The sequence below is a fragment of the Hyla sarda genome, chromosome 12, assembly GCF_029499605.1.
Source record: "Hyla sarda isolate aHylSar1 chromosome 12, aHylSar1.hap1, whole genome shotgun sequence".
Taxonomy (NCBI): domain Eukaryota; kingdom Metazoa; phylum Chordata; class Amphibia; order Anura; family Hylidae; genus Hyla; species Hyla sarda.
In genome coordinates this window covers 5,810,955-5,835,923 of record NC_079200.1, presented here as the reverse complement: position 1 = coordinate 5,835,923, position 24,969 = coordinate 5,810,955, and the positions used below count along the sequence as shown (strand labels likewise).

The window sequence follows — 24,969 nt, the reverse complement described above, 5'->3', positions numbered from 1 at the left end:
AGTCCCCTATGGGGACTATTCAAGTGTAAAAAAAAATGTAAAAAAATGTAAAAGTAAAAGTAAAAAAAAAGTGAAAAATCCCCTCCCCCAATAAAAAAGTAAAACGTCCGTTTTTTCCTATTTTACCCCCAAAAAGCGTAAAAAACATTTTTTATAGACATATTTGGTATCGCCGCGTGCGTAAATGTCCGAACTATTAAAATAAAATGTTAATGATCCCGTACGGTGAACGGCGTGAACGAAAAAAAATTAAAAAAGTCCAAAATTCCTACTTTTTTAATACATTTTATTTAAAAAAAATTATAAAAAATGTATTAAAAGTTTTTTATATGCAAATGTGGTATCAAAAAAAAGTACAGATCATGGCGCAAAAAATTAGCCCCCATACCGCCACTTATACGGAAAAATAAAAAAGTTAGAGGTCATCAAAATAAAGGGATTATAAACGTACTAATTTGGTTAAAAAGTTTGTGATTTTTTTTAAGCACAACAATAATATAAAAGTATATAATAATGGGTATCATTTTAATCGTATTGACCCTCAGAATAAAGAACACATGTCACTTTTACCATAAATTGTACGGCGTGAAAACAAAACCTTCCAAAATTAGCAAAATTGCGTTTTTTGTTTTAATTTCCCCACAAAAATAGTGTTTTTTGGTTGCGTCATACATTTTAGGATATAATGAGTTATGTCATTACAAAGGACAACTGGTCGCGCAAAAAACAAGCCCTCATACTAGTCTGTGGATGAAAATATAAAAGAGTTATGATTTTTAGAAGGCGAGGAGGAAAAAATGAAAACGTAAAAATTTAATTGTCTGAGTCCTTAAGGCCAAAATGGGCTGAGTCCTTAAGGGGTTAAACAACTTTTACATCAGGTTCTCTGTACAAAAAAAAAATTAACTTCTGAGCTTCTCACCCAAACCTTGGCCGGTACAGGACCAAAGTCATTTTTGGTGCAGTGTATCAGTATCTAATACCCCAGACAAGGTGATCTGCTTCTAAGCATCTCCTCTCTGTGAGATCAGGTTCAGGACTGCAACACCCCAGAACTGAAGTATGGGAGCGACTTTATGTCCAGAACCTTCAGTCACTCCCAAAACCCAGAGCTAAACTCCAGACGAGAAGCCTGTGATGCATGCCTTTAAATCCACATATGGGGTATTCCCTTATGTGTTACACATATTCGGGGGCTTTTTCTCCTATTACCTCTTGTGAGAAAAAAAAATGCATTTTAGTGAAAAAAATTAAATTTTTCATTTTCATGTCCAACTTTAGCGAAGGCTCACTGTATCCCTTGTTATGTTGTTTGAGGGGTGTTGTTTCCCAAATAGTATGCCAAGTGTTTTTTTTTTTGTTTTTTTTTTGCTGTTGTGGCACCATAGGGGCTTCCTAAATGCGACATGCCCCCCAAAAACCATTTCAGCAAAATTTGCTTTCCAAAAGCCAAACGTGGCTCCTTCTCTTCTGCAGAGCACTTTACATCCACACATGAAGAAAGAAATGGGGTTGCAAATCTTGTGGGGCATTTTCTCCTATTACCCCTTATAAAAATGTAAAATTTTGGGAAAACCAGCATTTTAATGAAAAAAATAAATCATTTTCACATCCAACTTTAACAAAAAGTTGTCAAAAACCTGTGGGGCTCATTGTACCCCTTGTTATGTGCCTTAAGGGGTGTAGTTTCCAAAAAAGTATGCCAGGTGAGGTTTTTTTCTTTTTTTTTTCTGCTGTTCTGGCACCATAGGGGCTTCCTAAATGTGACATGCCCCCCAAAAACAATTTCAGCAAAATTCACTCTCGAAAATCCCATTATAGCTCCTTCCCTTCTGAGCCCTCTACTGCACCCGCAGATCACTTTACGTCCACATATGAGGTATTTCCTTACTTGAGAGAAATTGGGTTACACATTTTGGGGGGCGTTTTCTCCTTTTACCCCTTGTAAAAAAAATATGGGTCTACAAGAACATACAAAAAATTAAGATTTTGAATTTTCACCTTCACTTTACTGCTATTCCTGTGAAACACCTAAAGGGTTAACAAACTTTCTGAATGTCATTTTGAATACTTTGGGGGGGTGCAGTTTTTATAATGGGGTCATTTATGGGGTGTTTCTAATATGAAGGCCCCTCAAATCCACTTCAAACTGAACTGGTCCCTGAAAAATTCAGATTTTGAAAATTTAGTGAAACATTGGAAAATTGCTGCTGAACTTTGAAGCCTCTGATGTCTTCAAAAAGCAAAAACATGTTAACTTTATGATGCAAATATAAAAGCAGACATATTGTATATGTGAATCAATTTATAATTTATTTGGATGTCTATTTCCCTTACAAGCAAAGTGTTTTAAAGTTAGAAAAATGCCAAATTTTCTAATTTTTCATTAAATTTTGGAATTTTTCACCAAGAAATGATGCAAGTATCGACAAAAATTTACCACTATGTAAAAGTAGAATATGTCACGAAAAAAAATCTCGGAATCAAATTCATAAGTAAAGTGAGAGTGGTCACATGTGCAAAAAAATGCTCTGGTCCTTAACCCCTTCAGGACGGAGCCCATTTTGGCCTTAAGGACCGGAGCGTTTTTTGCACATCTGACCACTGTCACTTTAAACATTAATAACTCTGATGCTTTTAGTTATCATTCTGATTCCAAGATTGTTTTTTCCTGACATATTCTACTTTAACATAGTGGTAAATTTTTGTCGATACTTGCATCCTTTCTTGGTGAAAAATCCGTAAATTTGATGAAAAATTTGAAAATTTTGCATTTTTCTAACTTTGAAGCTCTCTGCTTGTAAGGAAAATGGATATTACGAATACATTTTTTTTGGTTAACATATACAATATGTCTACTTTATGTTTGCATCATAAAATTGATGAGTTTTTACTTTTTGAAGACACCAGAGGGCTTCAAAGTTCAGCAGCAATTTTCTGATTTTTCACAAAATTTTCAAACTCAGTATTTTTCAGGGACCAGTTCAGGTTTGAAGTGGATTTGAAGGGTCTTCATATTAGAAATACCCCATAAATTACCCCATTATAAAAACTACACCCCCCAAAGTATTCAAAATGACATTCAGTCAGCGTTTTAACCCTTTAGGTGTTTCACACGAATAGCAGCAAAGTGAAGGAGAAAATTCACAATCTTCATTTTTTACACTCACATGTTCTTGTAGACCCAATTTTTGAATTTTTACAAGGGGTAAAAGGACAAAATTTTTACTTGTATTTGTAGCCCAATTTCTCTCGAGTAAGGACATACCTCATATGTCTATGTAAAGTGTTCGGCGGGCGCAGTAGAGGGCTCAGAAGGGAAGGAGCGACAAGGGGATTTTGGAGAGTACGTTTTTCTGAAATGGTTTTTGGGGGGCATGTTACCTTTAGGAAGCCCTTATGGTGCCAGAACAGCAAAAAAAAAACACATGGCATACCATTTTGGAAACTAGACCCCTCGGGGAATGTAACATGGGATAAAGTGAACCTTAATACCCCACAGGTGTTTCACGACTTTTGCAAATGTAAAAAAAAAAAAAAATTTTTTTACCTAAAATGCTTGTTTTCCCAAAACATTTTTATTTTTAAAAAGGGTAATAGCAGAAAACACCCCTAAAAATTTGAAGCCCAATTTCTCCCGATTCAGAAAACACCCCATATGGGGGTGAAAAGTGCTCTGCTGGCGCACTACAGGTCTCGGAAGAGAAGGAGTCACATTTGGCTTTTTGAACGCAAATTTTTCTCTGGGGGCATGCCGCATTTAGGAAGCCCCTATGGTGCCAGGACAGCAAAAAAAAAACACATGGCATACCATTTTGGAAACTAGACCCCTCGGGGAACGTAACAAGGGGTTAAGTGAACCTTTATACCCCACAGGTGTTTCACGACTTTTGCATATGTAAAAACTAATTTTTTTTTAACCTAAAATGCTTGTTTTCCCAAAAATGTTACATTTTTAAAAAGGGTAAAAGCAGAAAATACCAGCCAAAATTTGTAACACAATTTCTCCCGAGTACGGCGATACCCCATATGTGACCCTAAACTGTTGCCTTGAAATACGACAGGGCTCCAAAGTGAGAGCGCCATGCGCATTTGAGGCCTAAATTAGGGATTGCATAGGGGTGGACATAGGGGTATTCTACGCCAGTGATTCCCAAACAGGGTGCCTCCAGCTGTTGCAAAACTCCCAGCATGCCTGGACAGTCAACGGCTGTCCAACAATACTGGGAGTTGTTTTGCAACAGCTGGAGGCTCCGTTCTGGAAACAGTGGCGTACCAGACGTTTTTCATTTTTATTGGGGAGGGGAGGGGGGCTGTGTAGGGGTGTGTGTATACGTAGTGTTTTTTACTTTTTATTTTATTTTTTGTGGTAGTGTAGTGAGTGTTTTTAGGGTACAGTCACACGGGCGGGGGTTCACAGTAGTTTCTCGCTGGCAATTTGAGCTGCAGCAGAAAGTTTGCGGCAGCTCAAATTTGCAGCCAGATACTTACTGTAATCCTCCGCCCATGTGAGTGTGCCCTGTACATTCACATTGGGGGTGGGGAACATCCAGCTGTTGCATAACTACAACTCCCAGCATGCCCGTTGGCTGTCGGTGACTGCTGAGAGTTGCAGTTTTGCAACAACTGTAGGCACACTGGTTATGTATCACTGAGTTTGTGACCTAACTCAGTGTTTCACAACCAGTGTGCCTCCAGCTGTTGCAAAACTACAACTCCCAGCATGTACGGTACATGGTGTACGGTGACTGCTGAGAGTTGTAGTTTGCAACAGCTGGAGGCACACCGGTCGTGAAACACTGAGTTAGGTAAAAAAAAACTCTGAGTTTCACAACCAGTGTGCCTTCAGCTGTTGCAAAACTACAACTCTCAGCAGTCACCGACAGCCAACGGGCATGCTGGGAGTTGTAGTTATGCAACCAGCAGATGCACCACTTATACACTTATACACAGATACACTTTTCCATAGAAAGAATGTGCCTCCAGCTGTTGCAAAACCATAAGTCCCAGCATGCCCATAAGGGAATGCTGGGAGTTGTGGTGGTCTGCCTCCTGCTGTTGCATAACTACAGCTCCCAGCATGCCCTTTTTGCATGCTGGGAGCTGTTGCTAAGCAACAGCAGGAGGCTGTCACTCACCTCCAACGATCCAGACGCTGCAGGTCAGTCCCGCCGCTGCAGCTGCTCCTGGGGCCCCGATCCCAACAGGGGCGCCGGGGATCGGGGTCCCCAGCAACCGGGGTGCACGTCCCGCACCCGCTCACGTCCTCCGGAAGAGGGGCGGAGCGGGTGCGGGAGTGACACCCGCAGCAGGCGCCCTGATTGGTCGGCCGGTAATCCAGTGCCACCTCACCCCTGCAGGCTCTGGCTGTTCGGGGCCGTCAGAGACGGCCCCGAACAGCCAGTAATTCCGGGTCATCGGGTCACTGGAGACCCGATTGACCCGGAATCGCCACAGATCGCTGGACTGAATTGTCCAGCGATCTGCGGCGATCGCCGACATGGGGGGGCATAATGACCCCCCTGGGCGATATGCCGGGATGCCTGCTGAACGATTTCAGCAGGCATCCGGCTCCGGTCCCCAACCGGCTAGCGGTCCTTAAGGACTTGGGATGCAGGGCGTATCCATACGCCCTATGTCCTGAAGAGGTTAAGGTCATAATGGGCTTGGTCCTAAAGGGGTTATAACCTCACTGTCGAAAGTCAATGTTGAAGCACCAGTTTCCATTTGGCTTCTGGACTAATATAATTGGGCTTGACCATTCACTTTTGGATTTTTCAGTTACCCAAAGCATTCACAAATCCTATAGAATTCAAAAACAAGCTGAGCAAAGTATTAATCCTCGGACTGACCTCAGACAGTGCCCTCCTGTCACCTACAGTGCTGTGAAGGCATACAACAAATCCCAGCCATTAGTGAAGGAGCCCATAAAAGCTTTCACATTACAATATCTAGCAAGCTGAGCAAAGCAGTTAAAATACTGACCAGTATTTTAACATAAATATGCATTAAAAACATGTTGAACGTGTAATATGCATTTTAAGTCAAGTTACATGTATTTTCTGGGTTAATTTGAGCATTAAAGGGGTACTCCCCTAGAAAACTTATTTTTTTTTAAATCAACTGGTGCCAGAAAGTTAAACAGATTTGTAAATTACTTCTCTTAAAAAATCTTAATCCTTCCAGTACTTTTTAGGGGCTATATACTACAGAGGAAATGCTATACTTTTTAGATTTCTCTGATGTTGTGACCACAGTGCTCTCTGCTGACCTCTGCTGTCCATTTTAGGAACTGTCCAGAGCAGCATATGTTTGCTATGTGGATTTTCTCCTGTTCTGGACAGTTCCTAAAATGGAAAGCAGAGGTCAGCAGAGAGCACTGTGGTCATGACATCAGAGAAATCTAAAAAGTAAAGGATTTCCTCTGTAGTATACAGTATACTAAAAAGTACTGGAAGGATTAGGATTTTTTAATAGAAGTAATTTACAAATCTGTTTAACTTTCTGGCACCAGTTTATTTAAAAAAAAAGTTTTCCATGGGAGTACCCCTTTAAGCATTTTTACCTGGGTTTAACATAACTACGCATTTAAAAGTGTTGAGATAAAATGCATCTAAGGACACAGTATTTGCCATGTAAGAACAAGTTATGTGTATTTTCTGGGTTTAATCGTACATATAGTATTTCTACCCCAAAAACACAAAAATAACCTTCCAATCTTTTTCAATAAAACAAAATGTCTGGTAAAGGAATTGTTGGATGGAAGTAATGAACCAGCACCCCTGCCATGTTCTTTGCCAGTAAGAATGTTGGTGACAGTAAGGGGAATCATCAAAAAATAGATGTACACCACCACGTGTACAGACAGTTTGAGGCCTACCTCAGCAGTGCCCATTCTCTGACAAATACCATAAGCCTAGACCCTATGGACTTCTGGGTCACCAGATTAAACCGTTGGCCAGAACTTGCCCAGTTTGCCATGATTGTTCTGTCTTGTTCACCCTCCAGTGAAGCATAAGAGAGAGTGTTCAGCGTGGCAGGCTGCATCACCCCTAAGCGAACAAGATTGTTAGCCAGTAGCGTGGAAAAACTCATGTTCGTCTATATGAATCAGGCACGAATCAGTGAGGAATTTAAGCTTCCTGTGGCAGATGCTACTGATTGGACATCACTACAACCACCACTCCTGCTGTCAGCTGGCTACTACAACTCCCACCAGTCAACCACTGCCTGCTGTCAGCTGGCTACTACAACTCCCACAAGTCAACCACTGCCTGCTGTCAGCTGGCTACTAAAACTCCCACCAGTTAACCACCTCCTGCTGTCCCCTGACCCCAACTTCCAGTAGTCCATCACCCTTGCTACTACCAGCCAGGCCAACATATACGCAACCCATGATCCTCAAAAAGGGATAACTTTTTCAGCTTTTCCTACAAAAAGCTATTTCTTCATCACTAATTTTGGGAAACCAATCTTGTTGCAACTCTTAAAGGGGTACTCCGGAGCTCAGCAGAGTATCCCTTTAAGAGAGAGAATTTTTGATGACTTTATATATGTTTTCAAAATCTCATAATCTTTTGAGAAACCGTCACCAATACGGTTGCGCCCAAACTTTTTTGGAAAGTTCGGCAGGCCCACCCGAATTACATTTTTTTTAAAAGTTTTGTTTAGCTCTGTTCTGAATCGTAGTCATATTATCTTACATTCTGGAATGCCATTTTCGAGTTTGTATCTTGCCTTTTTCTTATTTATTTATGTTTTAAGTTTATGTTTTTTGCTTTTAGATGATGTATAGCATCACGTGAGCCGTATCCTCTAACTCTCTGCGAATATTTCCAGCAGCCCGACAGATTCTCCGGGTGTTCTGTAGCCTTAGATCATGTTCCTTAACAACTGTTTTTTATTTTTTTATCTCACGTTTTGATCATTACATCTAATGATGAATCTGTCTTCAATTACTGGGTGTTCCACCTGAGACCTGTTCTTGTTCTTTCTTCAGAGCTTCCATCTAGGGAATGAGTCCGTGCTGTTCCGGATAAACCTTGCGTTTACTGCGGGTGAGCAGCATACTGTGAATATTCCTATTTCACCCTTCCCCTTTACGAACAGAACTACGGCCTCCACTATCAACTATAGCAGTGGCCTCCAAACTGTTGAGGTCCAGAGGTTGCAAAACTACAACTCCCAGCATGCCCAGACAGCCAACGGCTGTCTGGGCCTGATGGGAGTTGTAGTTTTGCAACAGCCGGAAGATAGCAGTTTCTAGACCTCTGCACTAAAGTATGAGATCAGAGGAAAGCCTTGATTTACCTTTCAGGGACAGTGTGGATCCTCTGGAGGAGGCCAACAGGCCAACGGCTGTCCGGACATGCTGGGATTTGTAGTTTTGCAAAAGCTGGAGGACTGCGGTTTGAAGACCACTGCTTTAAGGGTGAGATGAGTGAAGCCTTGATTTACCTTTCAGGGACAGTGTAGATTACACTGAAGGAGGCAGACAAGCCAACATGCTGGGTGCAGTAGTTTTGCAATATCTGGAGGTCCACAGTTTAGAGACCACTGATCTATAGGATCTTTTTTTCGAACTACTGTATAGGCATGCTGAGAGTTGTAGTTTTCCGACATCTAGAGGTCCACAGTTTAGAGATCACTGATCTATGGTATGTTTTTTTTTTTTTTTTTAAAGACTGTCTAGGCATGCTGGGAGCTGTAGTTTTGAAACATATGGAGGTCCCCAGTTTGGAGACCATCGATCTATAGTATTTTTTTCTACTAACGTCTGTTCAGGCATGCTAGGAGTTAAAGTTTTAAAAATCTGGAGGGTGACTTTATCCTTGGTTTTACCTTCTTTTTATGCACATTTTCATCATAAGTGGTAAAACTGCGGCCGCGTAAAACTGCAATGTGTAAAATAAAATATACGGCCAAAGTTTACGCTGTGTGAACATAGCCCTAGACTCTTCTAAGAAAACAATGCAGTGCGGTGCGGATAGCGTTTTTTGCGCAGTGGTCGGTGGTGAACCAACAGCAACTTTTTTCATTGGTCAGTTATCAAATTTTTTGCGCAATCTCACAGAGCGCGCTCAGAAACTCCTCTACATCTTGGCTGCTTTGCCATTTATAAATAACGTTCACCTCTCCCAGGAAAATGGAGGTGAAATAGATTTACGCAGACAATGAATATAGGAAAAGGAAGTGCAGAAAATACGGGGGCTCTGTCTCCCAAGCGCTACTGAAAATTATAGTCGATATGCCAATAGGTACACAGGATTCTTTTTATTTTGTCCTTTTAAAAGATACAACTGGACAACGCGTTTCGGCGTGTTCTCACGCCTTCCTCAGGTCCACAGTAAAAATATTGTGGCGTCCTGTGTGAGGATTCCTGTGTAGCTGGCGCCAGCTAAACTCAAGAACAATCATTTATATTTATTATCTATTTATTTATTTATTTGAGATATATTTATCATTTTCAAAATGTACAAATTCATGAGGCCCAGGTAGTTAAAAAGTGATGATGTTTATATTATATGTATATATATATATATATATATATATATATATATATATATGTATGTATATTCTTTTGTATAAATGTATTACATTTTTTGTTATATAATTTTTTTCTTTATATATTTAATATGTATTTATTTATTTCATATATATATATATATATATATATATACGGTAGTTATTTTTTTTTTTTTTTTTTAATATAGGAGAGAGTGTGTAGACAGAGCAAATTCATGAGGCCCTTGTAGTTAAAAAGTGATGACGTTTATAATATATATATATATATTCTTTCTTAAAAATGGATTACATTTTTTGTTATATTATTATATTATTTTTACTTCATATATTTAATATTATATATATATATTTTTTTTTATTTTTTTATTTAGTTGTTTTTATAAATGTATTTAAATATATATATATATATATATATACACACACACGTTTTTTTTTTATTATCTGTAGGTACATCTGACCCTGGTCTTTTTGTAAAAAAAAAAAAATAATAATAATAATAATCTAGAAATAGTTTGGTCTTTGGTTTTTACGATGCACTTGAGACTGGATTACATTTCGGGTTAAATTTCATGCAAAGAGTCGTTAGATAGATAAATATCACTATTGAGGGTGAAGGGTCTCAGATTATGGGGGATTTGAGCCTTACTACTGAGCACTAAATCTAATGATCAGAGAATCCCATCTGACAGCGGCGGCCATAGGACATGTACATTAAAAATAAGAAGGTAGATGTGTCAAGCAGAACCTTACAAATATGCAAATATATGCAAATTATTGCTTTATGTAGATTTCTTTGCCTCAAGGGGGCATGTTATCTCATTGGCACATGTTTTCGAACTATTTAATACATTTAGTAACTAACACTTTTTTTTAAATAAATTGCGCAAAATTACACGCATCAGTACCCCCCCCCCCCCCCCAACAGTTTATTATACACACTCAACCTAAAGGTTAGAAAGGTTTTTTTTTTTCATATATATATATATATATATATATATATATATATATATATATATATATATATATATACATATATATAAAAATTATTTTTTTTAGCAAAATTCATAAGGAAGCTTGTGGAGTTTTTGGAATTTTTGGAAACACTCTGAAACCCCCCCCCCCCCCACAAATAATTCATAAATAATGAAATAATAATGATAATATTAAGAATGATTATAGTAATGAATAATAATAATAAATATATTAATAATAACAATAGTAAGAATAAATTATAATGATTTAAATAATAACAATATTATAATTAATAACAATTATTATTATTATTATCATCATTATTATCATCATCATTATTATTATTATTATTATTATTATATAAAATCCCAAAACATTCTGTTGATAATATGTAAGTCATATATGCTCAAAAATAATAAAAAATTATAATAATTTTGCACAAAGCAGGAAGTTTATACAAAAAAAAATCTAAAGCATCCATATTTATTGTTATATCGTATTAAAAATTGTATACAAAAGCAATAAAATTAAGCAGCGCTATATAAGCATATAAACCAAGTTGACAAAACATTATAGTATAATTGTGGTGGTCTCCAAACTGCGGACCTCAGGCTGTTATAAAACTACAACTCCCAGCATGCCCGGACAGCCGTTGGCTGTCCGGGCATGCTGGGAGTTGTAGTTTTCTAACAGCCAGGGGGCCACAGTTTGGAGACCTAGATTGCATAAAAAATTCTATGCATATAGCTGTAATAACAAACAAAACCAGAGTATAAAGTACAACAGCATATACAATAGCAAACACCACATAAAGTTCTTACTTTGCGCATTTTTTGGGGGGGGGGGGAGGGGGGGATGATTTACATATTTTTACGCCCTCTAGCATAATATACATATATAAAAATTTTAATATATATATATAGAAAGATAGATGTACATATAAAAGAATATATATATATAGATATATATATGTGTGTGTGTAAAACAGCAAAAAATTACCAGATTACATAATATTTAATTATTATTTAATTAATGATTTAATTATTAAGTACAGAGCATGCACAACCCTTTTACCTGTGCACAAAGTCCCAGTCGGTGTCATTTTTAGGCTTGTACTTTCTCCAAGGACTTAAGTGCTAACTACCCCAGACGTTGGGAGGACGCTTTTATTACATTTGCTCCATGGGAGGCGAGAAAAATTAGGAAGGGGCCTGTCCAATCCTAGGGTTTCACAATAAATTATGTCACGCAGAGTTATAGTGCCAAGAAAAAGTCTAGATGTAGTAGTAGTAGTAATTCTTATGATTTATTCCTAAACAATCAGTCTAATAATGAAAAAAAAAAACAAAAAAAAAAAAAAAAAAACGTGCATGGATGGAAAAAAAAAAAGTACTATGAACTTTAAAGGGGCAGCGGCTAGGAATGTTTGTTTGGTATTTTATTCATTTTTTTGATAAAAAATATTATCAAGATTAATGAAAGAGTAAAGAATAAATAAAAATTTAAGAATAAAAGAAAAACATTTAAAATAAAGATGACATAATAAAAAGATGAAAGAATAAATAAAGATGAACTAATAAAAGATTAAAGAATAAATAAAGATAAAATAATCAAAAATGTAAAAGTATAGATGAAATAATAAAAATAAAGATGAAAATAATAAAAAGATGAAAGAATAAATAAAGATGAACTAATAAAAGATTAAAGAATAAATGAAGATAAAATAATCAAAAAATTAAAAGTATAGATGAAATAATAAAAATAAATAAAGATGAAAATAATAAAGAGATTAAAGAATAAATAAAGATTAAATACTAAAAAATATTAAGGAAAAAGTGAAGATGAAATAATAAAAGATTAAACAATACATTAAAATTAAATGATAAAAGTTAAAAGAAAATATATTAAGATTAAATAATAATAGATTACAGAATAAATAAAAAATAAAATAATAAATTGTATTTTTCATTGTATCTCTGGGTACAAGCCATAATGGCTGCTATGAAGACTGCTATTTTCCAAGTGCTGCTTTTTCCAAAAAATAAAGGAAAAAGTAAAATGATAAATTAAATAATAAAATAAATAAATAAATAGTGAAATAATAAAATAAATAAATAAAGGTGAAATAAAAAGATGTAAGAATATGTAGAAATGAAAGAATAAACAAAGATTAAATCATAAAAGATCTAAGAATAAATAAAAATAAAGTAATAAAAAATCAAAAAGTATAAATGTGATAATAAACATAAATAAATAAAGATGAAAAAATAAAAAGATGAAAGAATAAAGATGAACTAATAAAAGATCAAAGAATAAATAAAGATAAAATAATTAAAAAAATAAAAAGTATAGATGAAATAATAAAAATAAATAAATAAATAAAGATGAAAATAATAAAAAAAAGATGAAAGAATAAATGAAGATTAAATAATAAAAAAAATTAAGGAAAAAAGTTAAGATGAAATATAAAAGATTAAACATTAAGTTAACATTAAATAATAAAAGTTAAAAGAAAATAAATTAAGATTAAATAATAATAGATAAGAGAATAAATAAAAAATAAAATAATGGAAAAAAATCGTATTTTGTATTGTATCTCTGGGTATAGTAATAATAATGGCTGCTATGAATCCTGCTATTTTCCAAGGTTATGATTGAATATATTTCTTTGTGTGATGTCGTATATTGGGTAGATACGTACTCTACATTTTTAAAGATGTTTTTTTTTAATCCTAAAAGATGCAGGGCCTAAATGCTCCAGCTCTCGGCCTATGAATCGTCCTCAGAAGCTGAGTGTGCATCATAGCGGTTGATCCCGGATTCTATCAAGCTAATGATCAGGGCGATGTCCTGCATTAACCCTTTAGATGCCGTAGTCAAAGTTGATTGCAGCTTCTAAAATGGCAAAAGTTTCGGGTACCTTATGGCAAATACAACTGTGTGTGTGTGACCAGGCATGATCGGAATGGCACCAGAAAGGGATTGTGCAGGTTAATAGGGATGGACATCCGCTTGAAGGTGCCATATGGTCCCTTCTTGCAGAAAATGGGGGACAGATTCAGAAAAGTTTTTTGTTTTCTTCCACTTAGACTAGGCAGTTCAACATTGCACTAGATTTTTAACAGTGACTCCGGCTGTTTAAAAAGCTCAGTCTACGCTTCCTCTGAGGTAGTGTAATTAAGGACTAGCGTTGAGTGACCGGAGCCCCCCCCCCCCCCCCCCCCCCCCCCCCGAGAAAAAAAACAAAACAGGTTAAATATGAACTTCAGGGAGTTCGCAGCTCACAGAACTTTTGAACATTGCCAGGTTCGGCTCCAGCAAACCTGACAATGTCAGGGCTCAATTGTACACGCAGCTGACAGCCACAAGTACAGCTCAGCCCAGTATGGAATGAGTTAATTAGCACTGCTTAGCACCACTAGTTAATTCCTTGGAGGCTGTATAATGTTTATAATCAAGAGGGTGATACTTTCCATCTCGTCGCTGGTCTGGGCCTCCTCTTGTGTAGCTCTGTCCCTTGTGACATCATCGGGAATTAAAGGCGGGGTTACACAAAAAGAGGCCCAGACCAGCAACAAGATGGTAAGTATAACTCTCTTTTTTACTGTATACATTATACAGCCATATAGATGGCTGCATAATGAATACGCCCAGACACACACAGTGACCATATCATACATGGCATTTTTTTGTTAGCTTTTTTACATTTATGTTGTTTACCCTGCAAGATAATAAACACTATATTTTAAGAGTTTATGCAATAAGACATGTGGCGATTCCACATATGTTTATTATTTTTATGTATTTGGAGGGGGCAGATTTTACATAATTAAAAAATATATATTTTTCCTTTTACACTTTTTAAGTCCATTAGATTACATTCACTGTATAATGCTATGTCTATTGAATAGCATTATACAGTGTGATTGGCTATCCACTGATACAGCCTGGACATTTGTGCCGGATATCCTTAACCCCTTAACGACGCAGGACGTAAATGTACGTCCTGGTGTGGTGGTACTTAACGCACCAGGACGTACATTTACGTCCTTTACATGACCGCGAGCATCGGAGCGATGCTCAGGTCATGCGCATCAGATCTCCGCTGCTGATAGCAGCCAGGGACCCACCGGTGATGGCCGACTTCTGCAATCGCGCAGATGTTTGCCATTAACCCCTCAGATGCCGTGATCACTACAGATCACAGCATCTGCAAGACAGAAAAATGCATGATCGGATCGCCCACAGCGCTGCCGCGGCGATCCGATCATCTGTAATGGCGGACGGAGGTCCCCTGACCTGCCTCCGTCCGTCTCCCGGTATCCCTATACATAGCACTGAACAGTATTAGCAATCAAATGATTGCTATAAATAGTCCCCTATGGGGACTATTAAAGTGTAAAATAAAATAAAAAAGTAAAAAACAGTAAAAAATTTTAAGTAAAAAAAAAACTGTTAAAAATCCCATCCCCCAATAAAAATTAAAATTGTCCCTTTTTCCCCATTTTACCCCCAAAAAGTGTAAAATATTTTTTTAATAAACATATACGGTATCGACGCGTGCGTAAATATCTGAAATATTAAAATATAATGTTAATTATCGCATACGGTGAACGGCGTGAATGGAAAAAAAAAGTCCAAAATTGCTGCTTTTTTTATAACATTTTATTCCCCCCCAAAATTGATAAAAAATGCATTAAAAAAGTTTTATATATGCAAATGTGGTAGAAAAAAATGTACAGATCACGGCGCAAAAAATTAGCGCTCATCCCGCCGCTTAAACGGAAAAATGAAAAAGTTATAGGTCAGCAAATTAGAGGGATTTTAAACTTACTAATTTGGTTAAAAAGTTAGCGATTTTTTTTAAGCGGTACAGTAATAGAAAAGTATGTAACATGGGGATCATTTTAATCGTATTGACCCACAGAATAAAGAAAACCTTCCTATTTTACCGTAAAGTGTACAGCGTGAAAACGAAAGCTTCCAAAATTATCAAAATTGCGGTTTTCTTATAAATTTCCCCACACAAATAGTATTTTGTTGGTTGCGCCATACATTTTATGATATAATGAGTTATGTCATTACAAAGGACAACTGGTCGCGCAAAAAATAAAAAGACCTCATACTAGTCCGTGGATCAAAATATAAAAGAGTTATGATTTTTAAGGCGAGGAGGAAAAAACGAAAATGTAAAAATAAAATTGTCTGAGTCCTTAAGGCCCAAATGGGTTGAGTCGTTAAGGGGTTAAAGGGGTACTCGGCTGCTCAACGTTTGGAACAAACTGTTCCGAATGCTGGAGCCGGCGCCGGGAGCCTGTGATGTAATAGCCCCGCCCCCTCAATGCAAGTCTATGGGAGGGGGCATAACAGCCGTCACACCCTCTCCCATAGACTTGCATTGAGGGGGGCGGGGCGTGATGTCATGAGGTGGTAGCGCTATGACGTAACGAGGTGCCAGCTCCAGCATTTGGAACAGTTTGTTCCAAACGCTGAGCAGCGGAGTACCCCTTTAACAGGTAAATATATATATATATATATATATACATATATAATATACATACATATAAAAAAAAATTCTGCCTGACATGTCAAAAAGTTTTGAGTAATGACAGTAATGCTTTAAAGGATTTCCACGCTCTTCTGCACACGTTCTCCTATCTTTTCGGTACAGCCGCGAGCAGCAGTCAGCTGTAGTAGAGTGAAATTTTATGGTCAATAAAAGTTTTATTGAAAGCTGAACAAAGCCTGCGTCATGACAACAACATATTGGCAACATAACCAGGATGCCGTGGATGCTGTTGACTGAGCCAAAAGTACATACGAAAAGATGTCCAACAAGTTTGGAGAGAAACATAAAACAGGAAAGACCAAAGACAATATGGAGATGAAAGAAGGAGAAACACGCTGGGATCTTCATCAGATGTTAGAGCCCACCAACCTTAACAATCTTGTTACATTCTCTATTGTATGGAAAACATGGTTTGCTTTACTTTCAATATATTTTGGTATTTTGGACCGAGAACATTGTCTTTTATTATTTTTGTGAGCTAGACAATTTATAGCATAAAGATGTATACAGCAAATACAACCCAGTGGACCCATAATACAAAAAACATCTTCTATATTATCGTGTTGTCTCCCTTGATCAGGGGCGGACTTACCGGCGGGTCCATTCGATTGTTGTCCGAAGGCCCGGCTGGGAAAGGGCCCGCCATGGCCGCTAGGTTTGTGTGGCTTCGTTTTCAGAGCCAGGCCAGGAGCTGTTACTGTTATTCCGCTCCCAGACAGCCACTGTAGCGATGGCCCTTTAAGAGAACCGCAGTGGCTGCCTGGGAGAGGCGCTTAGGTCAGTATACAGAGCCCCGCTTGTCTTCAGTGTACAGAACCCTGCTTCTCCTCAGTGTACAGAGCCCCACTTGTCCTCAGTGTACAGAGCCCCGCTTGTCCTCAGTGTACAGAGCCCCACTTGTCCTCAGTTTACAGAGCCCCTCTTGTCCTCAGTGTACAGAGCCCCGCTTGTCCTCAGTGTACAGAGCCCCGCTTGTCCTCAGTGTACAGAGCCCCGCTTGTCTTCAGTGTACAGAGCCCCATTTGTCCTCAGTTTACAGAGCCCTGCTTGTCCTCAGTGTACACAGCCTTGCTTGTCCTCACTGCACAGAGCCCTGCTTGTCCTCAGTGTTCAGAGCCATGCTTGTCCTCAGTGTACAGAGCCCTGCTTGTCCTCAGTGTACAGAGCCCTGCTTATCCTCAGTGTACAGAGCCTCTGCTTGTCCTCAGTGTACAGAGCCCTGCTTGTCCTCAGTGTACAGAGCCCTGCTTGTCCTCAGTGTACAGAGCCCGGCTTGTCCTCAGTGTACAGAGCCCTGCTTTTCCTCAGTGCACAGAGTCCCTGCTTGTCCTCAGTTTACAGAGCCCTGCTTGTCCTCAGTGTACAGAGCCCTGCTTGTCCTCAGTGTACAGAGCCCTGCTTGTCCTCAGTGTACAGAGCCCTGCTTGTCTTCAGTGTACAGAGCCCCACTTGTCCTCAGTGTACAGAGCCCTGCTTGTCTTCAGTGTACAGAGCCCCGCTTGTCCTCAGTGTACAGAGCCCTGCTTGTCCTCAGTGCACAGAGTCTCTGCTTGTCCTCAGTTTACAGAGCCCCGCTTGTCCTCAGTGTACTGAGCCCTGCTTGTCCTCAGTGTACAGAGCCCCGCTTGTCCTCAGTGTACAGAGCCCCGCTTGTCCTCAGTGTACAGAACCATGCTTGTCCTCAGTGTACAGAGCCCCGCTTGTCCTCAGTGTACAGAGCCATGCTTGTCCTCAGTGTACAGAGCCATGCTTGTCCTCAGTGTACAGAGCCCTGCTTGTCCTCAGTGCACAGAGTCTCTGCTTGTCCTCAGTTTACAGAGCCCCGCTTGTCCTCAGTGTACTGAGCCCTGCTTGTCCTCAGTGTACAGAGCCCCTGCTTGTCCTTAGTGTACAGAGCCCCGCTTGTCCTCAGTGTACAGAGCCCCGCTTGTCCTCAGTGTACAGAGCCCCGCTTGTCCTCAGTGTACAGAACCATGCTTGTCCTCAGTGTACAGAGCCCCGCTTGTCCTCAGTGTACAGAGCCCCGCTTGTCCTCAGTGTACAGAGCCATGCTTGTCCTCAGTGTACAGAACCCCGCTTGTCTTCAGTGTACTTCAGAGTCTTGCTGGGCGCCCTTGCTTTATTTGGTTCGGGGGCCCTGAGTGGTGTCAGTCCGCCCTTCTCTTGATGCCACCAAAATTGCTCTAGGATCAGACTTGTTTCTCCAGAACATCCCACAGAGGTTGGATCAGATGAGATCCGGGGAATCTGGAGGCCGAGTCACCATCTTGATCTCTTGGTCATGTTCATTATCCCTGAACAATGTCTGCAGTGTGACTGGGGGGGCCTTATCCTGCTCCTAGAGGCCATTTCCATTAGGTGTCCGGCTGCCATTAAGTGGTCCCACTGCCATGAAGGGGAGGACATGGTCTGTACAATGGTTAGGTAGGTGGTACGTGTCACAGTAACCTTCATGTGATACCAGGACTTAAAGGGACACTCCCCTGCCCCAGCATTCAGAACATTTTGTCCTGAACACTGGGTGTGGGCTTTAGGGGTCATGACGTCATGGCCACGCCCCTCGTGATATCACATCACGCCCCCTCAATGCAAGTAAATGGGAGGCTTTTTTTCCAATTACCCCTTGTGAAAATGAAAAATTTGGGGTAACATCAGCATTTTAGTGAAAAAAATCAAATTTTTCATTTTCCTGTCCAATTTTAGCGGAAATTTGTCAAACACCTGTGAGGTCTTAAGGCTCATTGTACCCCTTGTTACGTTCCTTGATGAGTGTAGTTTCCAAAACCATAGGGGCTTCTTAAATGCCACATGCCCCCCAAAAACCATTTCAGCAAAATTTGCTTTCCAAAAGCCAAATGTGACCTCTTCTCTTCTGAGCATTGTAGTGCACCAGCAGAGCACTTGACATCCACACATGGGGTATTTCCATACTCAGAAGAGATGGGGTTACAAATTTTGGGGGGCATTTTCTCCTATAACCCCTTGCAAAAATGTAAAATTTGGGGAAAAACCAGCATGTTAGTGAAAAAAAAATGCATTTACACATTCGACTTAAACGAAAAGTCGTCAAACACCTGTGGGGTGTAAAGGCTCACTGGACCCCTTGTTATGTTCCTTGAGGGGTGTAGTTTCCAAAATAGTATGCCATGTTGGTGTTTGTTTGCTGTTCTGGCTCCATAGGGGCTTCCTAAATGTGACATGCCCCCCAAAAACCATTTCAGAAAAAATACTTTCCAAAATCTCGTTGTCGCTCCTTCCCTTCTGAGCCTTGTAGTGCACCCACTATTTCCTTACTCGAGAGAAATTGAGTTACAAATTTTGGGGGGCTTTTTCTCCTTTTTAAAATTTCAAAAACTGGGTCTACAAGAACATGAGAGTGTAAAAAATGAAGATTTTGAATTTTCTCCTTCATTTTGCTGCTATTCCTATGAAACACCTAAAGGGTTAACACGCTTTCTGAATGTCATTTTGAATACTTTAAGGGGTGCAGTATTATAATGGAGTTATTTATGGGGTATTTCTAATATGAAGACCCCTCAAATCCACTTCAAAACTGAACTGGTCCCTGAAAAATTCCAATTTAGAAAATTTTGTGAAAAATTTGAAAATTGCTGCTGAACTTTGAAGCCTCTGATGTCTCCAAAAGTAAAATCATCTCAACTTTATAATGGAAACATAAAGTAGAAATATTGTATATGTGAATCAATGCTACATTTTCTAAATTTTCATGAAATTTGGGGATTTTTCACCAAGAAATGATACAAGTAATGACGAAAATTTACCACTGTGTTAAAGTAGAATATGTCACGAAAAAACAATCTCGGAATCAGAATAATCGGTAAAAGCATCAGAGTTATTAATGTTTAAAGTGATAGTGGTCAGAAATAGCAAAAACGGGCTGCGTCCTTAAGGTGAAAAAGGGCTCAGTCCTTAAGGGGTTAATGATGGGCATCGGTGGGATCACCGCTCGCCGTCATTGACTGGGAGAGCACGGCTGCTGAGAATTGTCAGTTGCAGTCAATGAAGCGATTGCATAATTATTATTGTGATTATTATTTACTATTATTTATTATTATATTCTTTTTCATTGTATTATCATTAATAAATATTATCAGTTATTATTATTTACTATTATTATTGATGTTATTTTATTTATCACTATTATTATTTACTATTAGTTATTATTATTTAATATTCTTTATAATTATTTACTATTATTATAATTTTTATTAGTATTATTTACTATTATTATAATTTTTATTAGTATTATTTACTATTAGTTATTATTATTATTTATAAAAAAATATATTATTTTCATTATTATAATAATTTTTATTATGATTAGCAAAGCTGTAAAATATTTTTTATGTCCTATTATACTAATGCAGACAATGCTCGGCATTTATCATTGTAGGTGTAAGTGAAGCATTTTTCTGCACCTTTTTTGTGCGCTGTAATGTGTAGAAGCACCAAATTTATTAAATGGTCGCAGAGCATTTGATAATTTTGTACAGGTCACATTTTCTGACATTTCTCTCTTCACATACACCAAAAAGCTAAGTCTGGGCTGGTGTCGTTTTAGAGACTTTTCAGTGGCTTTGCGCCTTTTTTGCGCCTTTTCTAGACCCAAAAAAGAGTCTAAAGACAATGACAAATGTCGGCCAGTAAACTTAACACACAAGGTTGCAGAAATGACAATACGTCAGGCGTTCAACATTTGCTTTTTATTTTCTTGGCTCTTCTTAAAAAAACAAAATACCATCTAGTCAAAGTTAATAAGCTCAGGCTAAAACCCCCATATGAAAACAATATAGTTTTATACCTTACGACGCAAGAAACTATTTTATTTTGTCTGAAAAAAAAATTATAATAAATCTTTCTGGCTTTAAAAAAGCAAAACAATAAAATGAAAAACAAAAAACAACCAATAAAGACTTAATAAAAGAACAAAAGAAACTGCAAAATGTTTTTGTTTTTTTTTTATTTCTTTTTAAAACTATTTGAACTGTAGTCATACGAAGGACGTTGTTCCATCGCGCAGTAAACAACGTAAAAGATAAATTTATAGCAATGGGACAGAATCAGTTATCGTTGGCCACTAATAGCTGCCTGGTTTGTGTTCTCGTATTGTGCGCCGTGTGTACTGGTTGCGGATTCACATAAGCGTCTCAGTTTGGATACATGGAGTGGAGTATTATGTCGGAATTAGTCTCTTATCTCCTCTGCCGGTTCACTCCTAATTCACACTGCACGAGTTACTTCAGCTCAAGTGAAAGAGGCGCCTGGATTACCCAAATTAGTGTAACGTGCAAAGTCTCTAGGCTGTCAGCGCTAGTCCAGAAAGTGCCGGATAGCGTATCACTTAAAGGGGTACTCCGGCCCTAAGACATCTTATCCCCTATCCAAAGTATAGGGGATAAGATGTCTGACTTCGGGGACCCCCGCAATCTTGCATTCAGCACCCACCTCAGGGAACTGCACGCAGCGCTGCCAGCTCAGAGTATGCCGTGTGACGACCACAGGGCCGGAGTATCGCGACACCATGACTCCGCCCCTGTGTGACGTCACATCCCGCCCCCGCTATGCAAGTCTATGGGAGGGGTTATGACGGCCGCGCCATGACCACGGGACCGGAGCACCGTGACATCACGACTCCCCCCCCCCCCCCCGTGTGTGACATCACGCCCCGCCCCCACTATGCAAGTCTATGGGAGGGGGTGTGATGACCACGGGGCTGGAATATCGTGACATCACGACTCCGCCCTGTATGACTTCACGCCCCACTCCACCCCCGCTATACAAGTCTATGGAAGGGGGTGTGATGACCACGGGGCCGGAGTATTGTGACTTCGCCCCCCACCCCTGCTAGGCAAGTCTATGGGAGGGGGCGTGATGCCCGTCACGCCCCCTCCCATAGACTTGCATAGCGGGGGTGGGGCGTGATGTGGTCGTCACACAGCAGATTCTGAGCTGGCAGCGCGGCGTGCAGCTCCCCGAGGTGGGTGCTGAATGCAAGATTGCGGGGGGCCCCAGCGACGGGCCCCCCGCGGTGAGACATTTTATCCCCTATCCTTTGGATAAGGAATAAGATGTATTAGGGCCGGAGTACCCCTTTAAATGGTCATAAAGTCTATTGCACAGTCCTTATTACAATTATTTTTGGAGCAGCAGAAATTGCACATGAAGTCTATTGCGCAGTCCTAGTTGCAGCAATTCCTGGAGCAGTAAATATTAAAGTGCTTTTGTGACATAAGTAGATTAGTGCACTACTATTCACTTATCTCTGTTGTTCTGTAGCTTTTGAACGGTGTCGTCTTATTGGGACCCATTCACATGATGGATTACAGATCCTACGTGTTTCCTCATATATGATTCATCAGGGATCTCGTTGTGTTACCCATTTCACTTCTGTCCTTGCTTGTGTGTCCGGCTCTGATGGCCTATTTCTATATTACTCTAAATGAATAGCAAGTTTATTTTAAAATGTAAAAATAAATAATCAACCCCCCCCTCCCCCCGCACACGTGCAAAGAGAACATGACCCATAAGGTTACATTATAGCACCATATGTTTGAATACGCCAATGGCCCTTTGCCCTTAGCCCATATTTTTACCCCTCTAGCTATAACACTTTGTCCGCCATGTGCAGCTGCTTAGTGAGTCCTGACATTTCGCTGCCTTTGAAACTGACTAAGTCCATGCGTAAAGTCCCAGCCGACCATAATTCCCTTTAATAACATTCAGCTGCGCCAAATCCACGCTCCTGTATCTCTTTCTCACACTAGTTACCTCATGTTTTCCAGATACATAATAATCATTTTTACCCCAAATGACAGGGGATAAGTTCAGGTTAAGCACATTGTGTGAGGTTGTGAAAAGGTTAATTTACTATCGACATAGAAACTTCCAGAAAAAGCGACCTACCTGGTAACGTCAAGACAAGGACCAGATCCGCTTTCTCGCTCATGAAAATCGAGTAAATCAAAGAGGAGAAAAAAAAATAAAAATCTGAACTCAATTTTGAACAAGAAGAAAAAAAAACGAAATAATTCCCGTTCAGGCGGCGGCTAAATCCGGCACGTAAAAATAATGGGAAATGATGAATTCTCCGGCTCCCGTCCCTTCGCTGCTTAGAACCGAAATGCTTTGATTTTTTTTTTCTGAAGGAGAGGGATTATGTTACAACAATGCGCCTGTAGGCTGGAGGTGGGGAACGTCAGGGAATCTTCCGGAGAATCGTCTACATGGATCCCATTACCGAAGCGAGGCAATGGATCCATAATTATCCTGATAAAAAATAATATACACCGAGTGAGGGAGAGAAAAAGCAACAATGATGCTCACATCCTCATATCCCGTCCTCATATCCCGTCCTCATATCTCGTCCTCATATCCCGTCCTCATATCCCGACCTCATATCCCGTCCTCATATCCAGTCCTCATATCTCGTCCTCATATCCCGTCCTTATATCCTGACCTCATATCCTGTCCTCATATCCTGTCCTCATATCTCGTCCTCATATCCCGTCCTTATATCCTGACCTCATATCCGATCCTCATATCCTGTCCTCATATCTCGTCCTCATATCCCGTCCTTATATCCTGACCTCATATCCTGTCCTCATATCCCGATTTCATATCCTGTCCTCATATCTCATCCTCATATCCCATCCTGTTATCCTGACCTCATATCTCATCCTCATATCCCGCCCTTATATCCCGTCCTCATATCTCAATTTCATATCCCGTCCTCATATCCCGTCCTCATATCTCGTCCTCATATCCCGTCCTCATATCCCGTCCTCATATCCTGTCCTCATATCCCGATTTCATATCCCGTCCTCATATCCAGTCCTCATATCCCATCCTCATATCCTGTCCTCATATCCCGATTTCATATCCCGTCCTCATATCCCGTCCTCATATCCCGACCTCATATCCCGACCTCATATCCCGTCCTCATATCCAGTCCTCATATCTCGTCCTCATATCCCGTCCTTATATCCTGACCTCATATCCCATCCTCATATCCTGTCCTCATATCTCGTCCTCATATCCCGTCCTTATATCCTGACCTCATATCCTGTCCTCATATCCCGATTTCATATCCTGTCCTCATATCTCATCCTCATATCCCATCCTGTTATCCTGACCTCATATCTCGTCCTCATATCCCGTCCTCATATCCCGATTTCATATCCCGTCCTCATATCCCGTACTCATATCTCGTCCTCATATCCCGTCCTCATATCCCGTCCTCATATCCCGTCCTCATATCCCGATTTCATATCCCGTCCTCATATCCCGTCCTCATATCCAGTCCTCATATCCCATCCTCATATCCCGATTTCATATCCCAATTTCATATCCTGTCCTCATATCCTGTCCTCATATCCCATCCTCATATCCTGTCCTCATATCCTGTCCTCATATCCTGTCCTCATATCCCGTCCTCATATTCCGTCCTCATATCTGGTTCTCATATCCCGATTTCATATCCTGTCCTCATATCCTGTCCTCATATCCTGTCCTCATATCCCGATTTGATATTCCAATTTCATATCCCGTCCTCATATTCTGACCTCATATCCCGACCTCATATCTCATCCTCATATCCTGTCCTTATATCCCGTCCTCATATCCCGTCCTCATATCCCATCCTCATATCTCATCCTCATATCCCGTCCTTATATCCCATCCTCATATCCTGTACTCATATCTCATCCTCATATCCTGACCTCATATCTCGTCCTCATATCCCATCCTCATATCTCGTCCTCATATCCCATCCTCAGATCCCGTCCTCATATCCTGTCCTCATATCCCGTCCTCATATCCAAACTTCCTATCTTGACTATGGTCCTACTTTACTACTTTAGGCCCTGAGAAGTCTTGATGCAACA

General features: G+C 39.6%; 1 protein-coding gene across 2 annotated transcripts in view; it reads right to left on the bottom strand.

Moving 5' to 3' along the window:
- Window positions 1-23,057, bottom strand: part of LOC130296727 (agouti-signaling protein-like) — a 64,070-nt gene extending 41,013 nt beyond the window's left edge. Inside the window, exon 1 of one of the 2 annotated variants that reach the window (XM_056548590.1) lies at window positions 22,991-23,057. In XM_056548590.1, the coding sequence (XP_056404565.1) occupies window positions 22,991-23,033 (43 nt within the window). In that variant the 5' untranslated portion in view covers window positions 23,034-23,057. Of the gene's footprint in view, window positions 1-11,571; window positions 11,612-22,990 lie in introns of those variants that run through there. The other variant, XM_056548592.1, reaches the window with a different exon arrangement.
- Window positions 23,058-24,969: the final 1,912 nt, after the last annotated feature.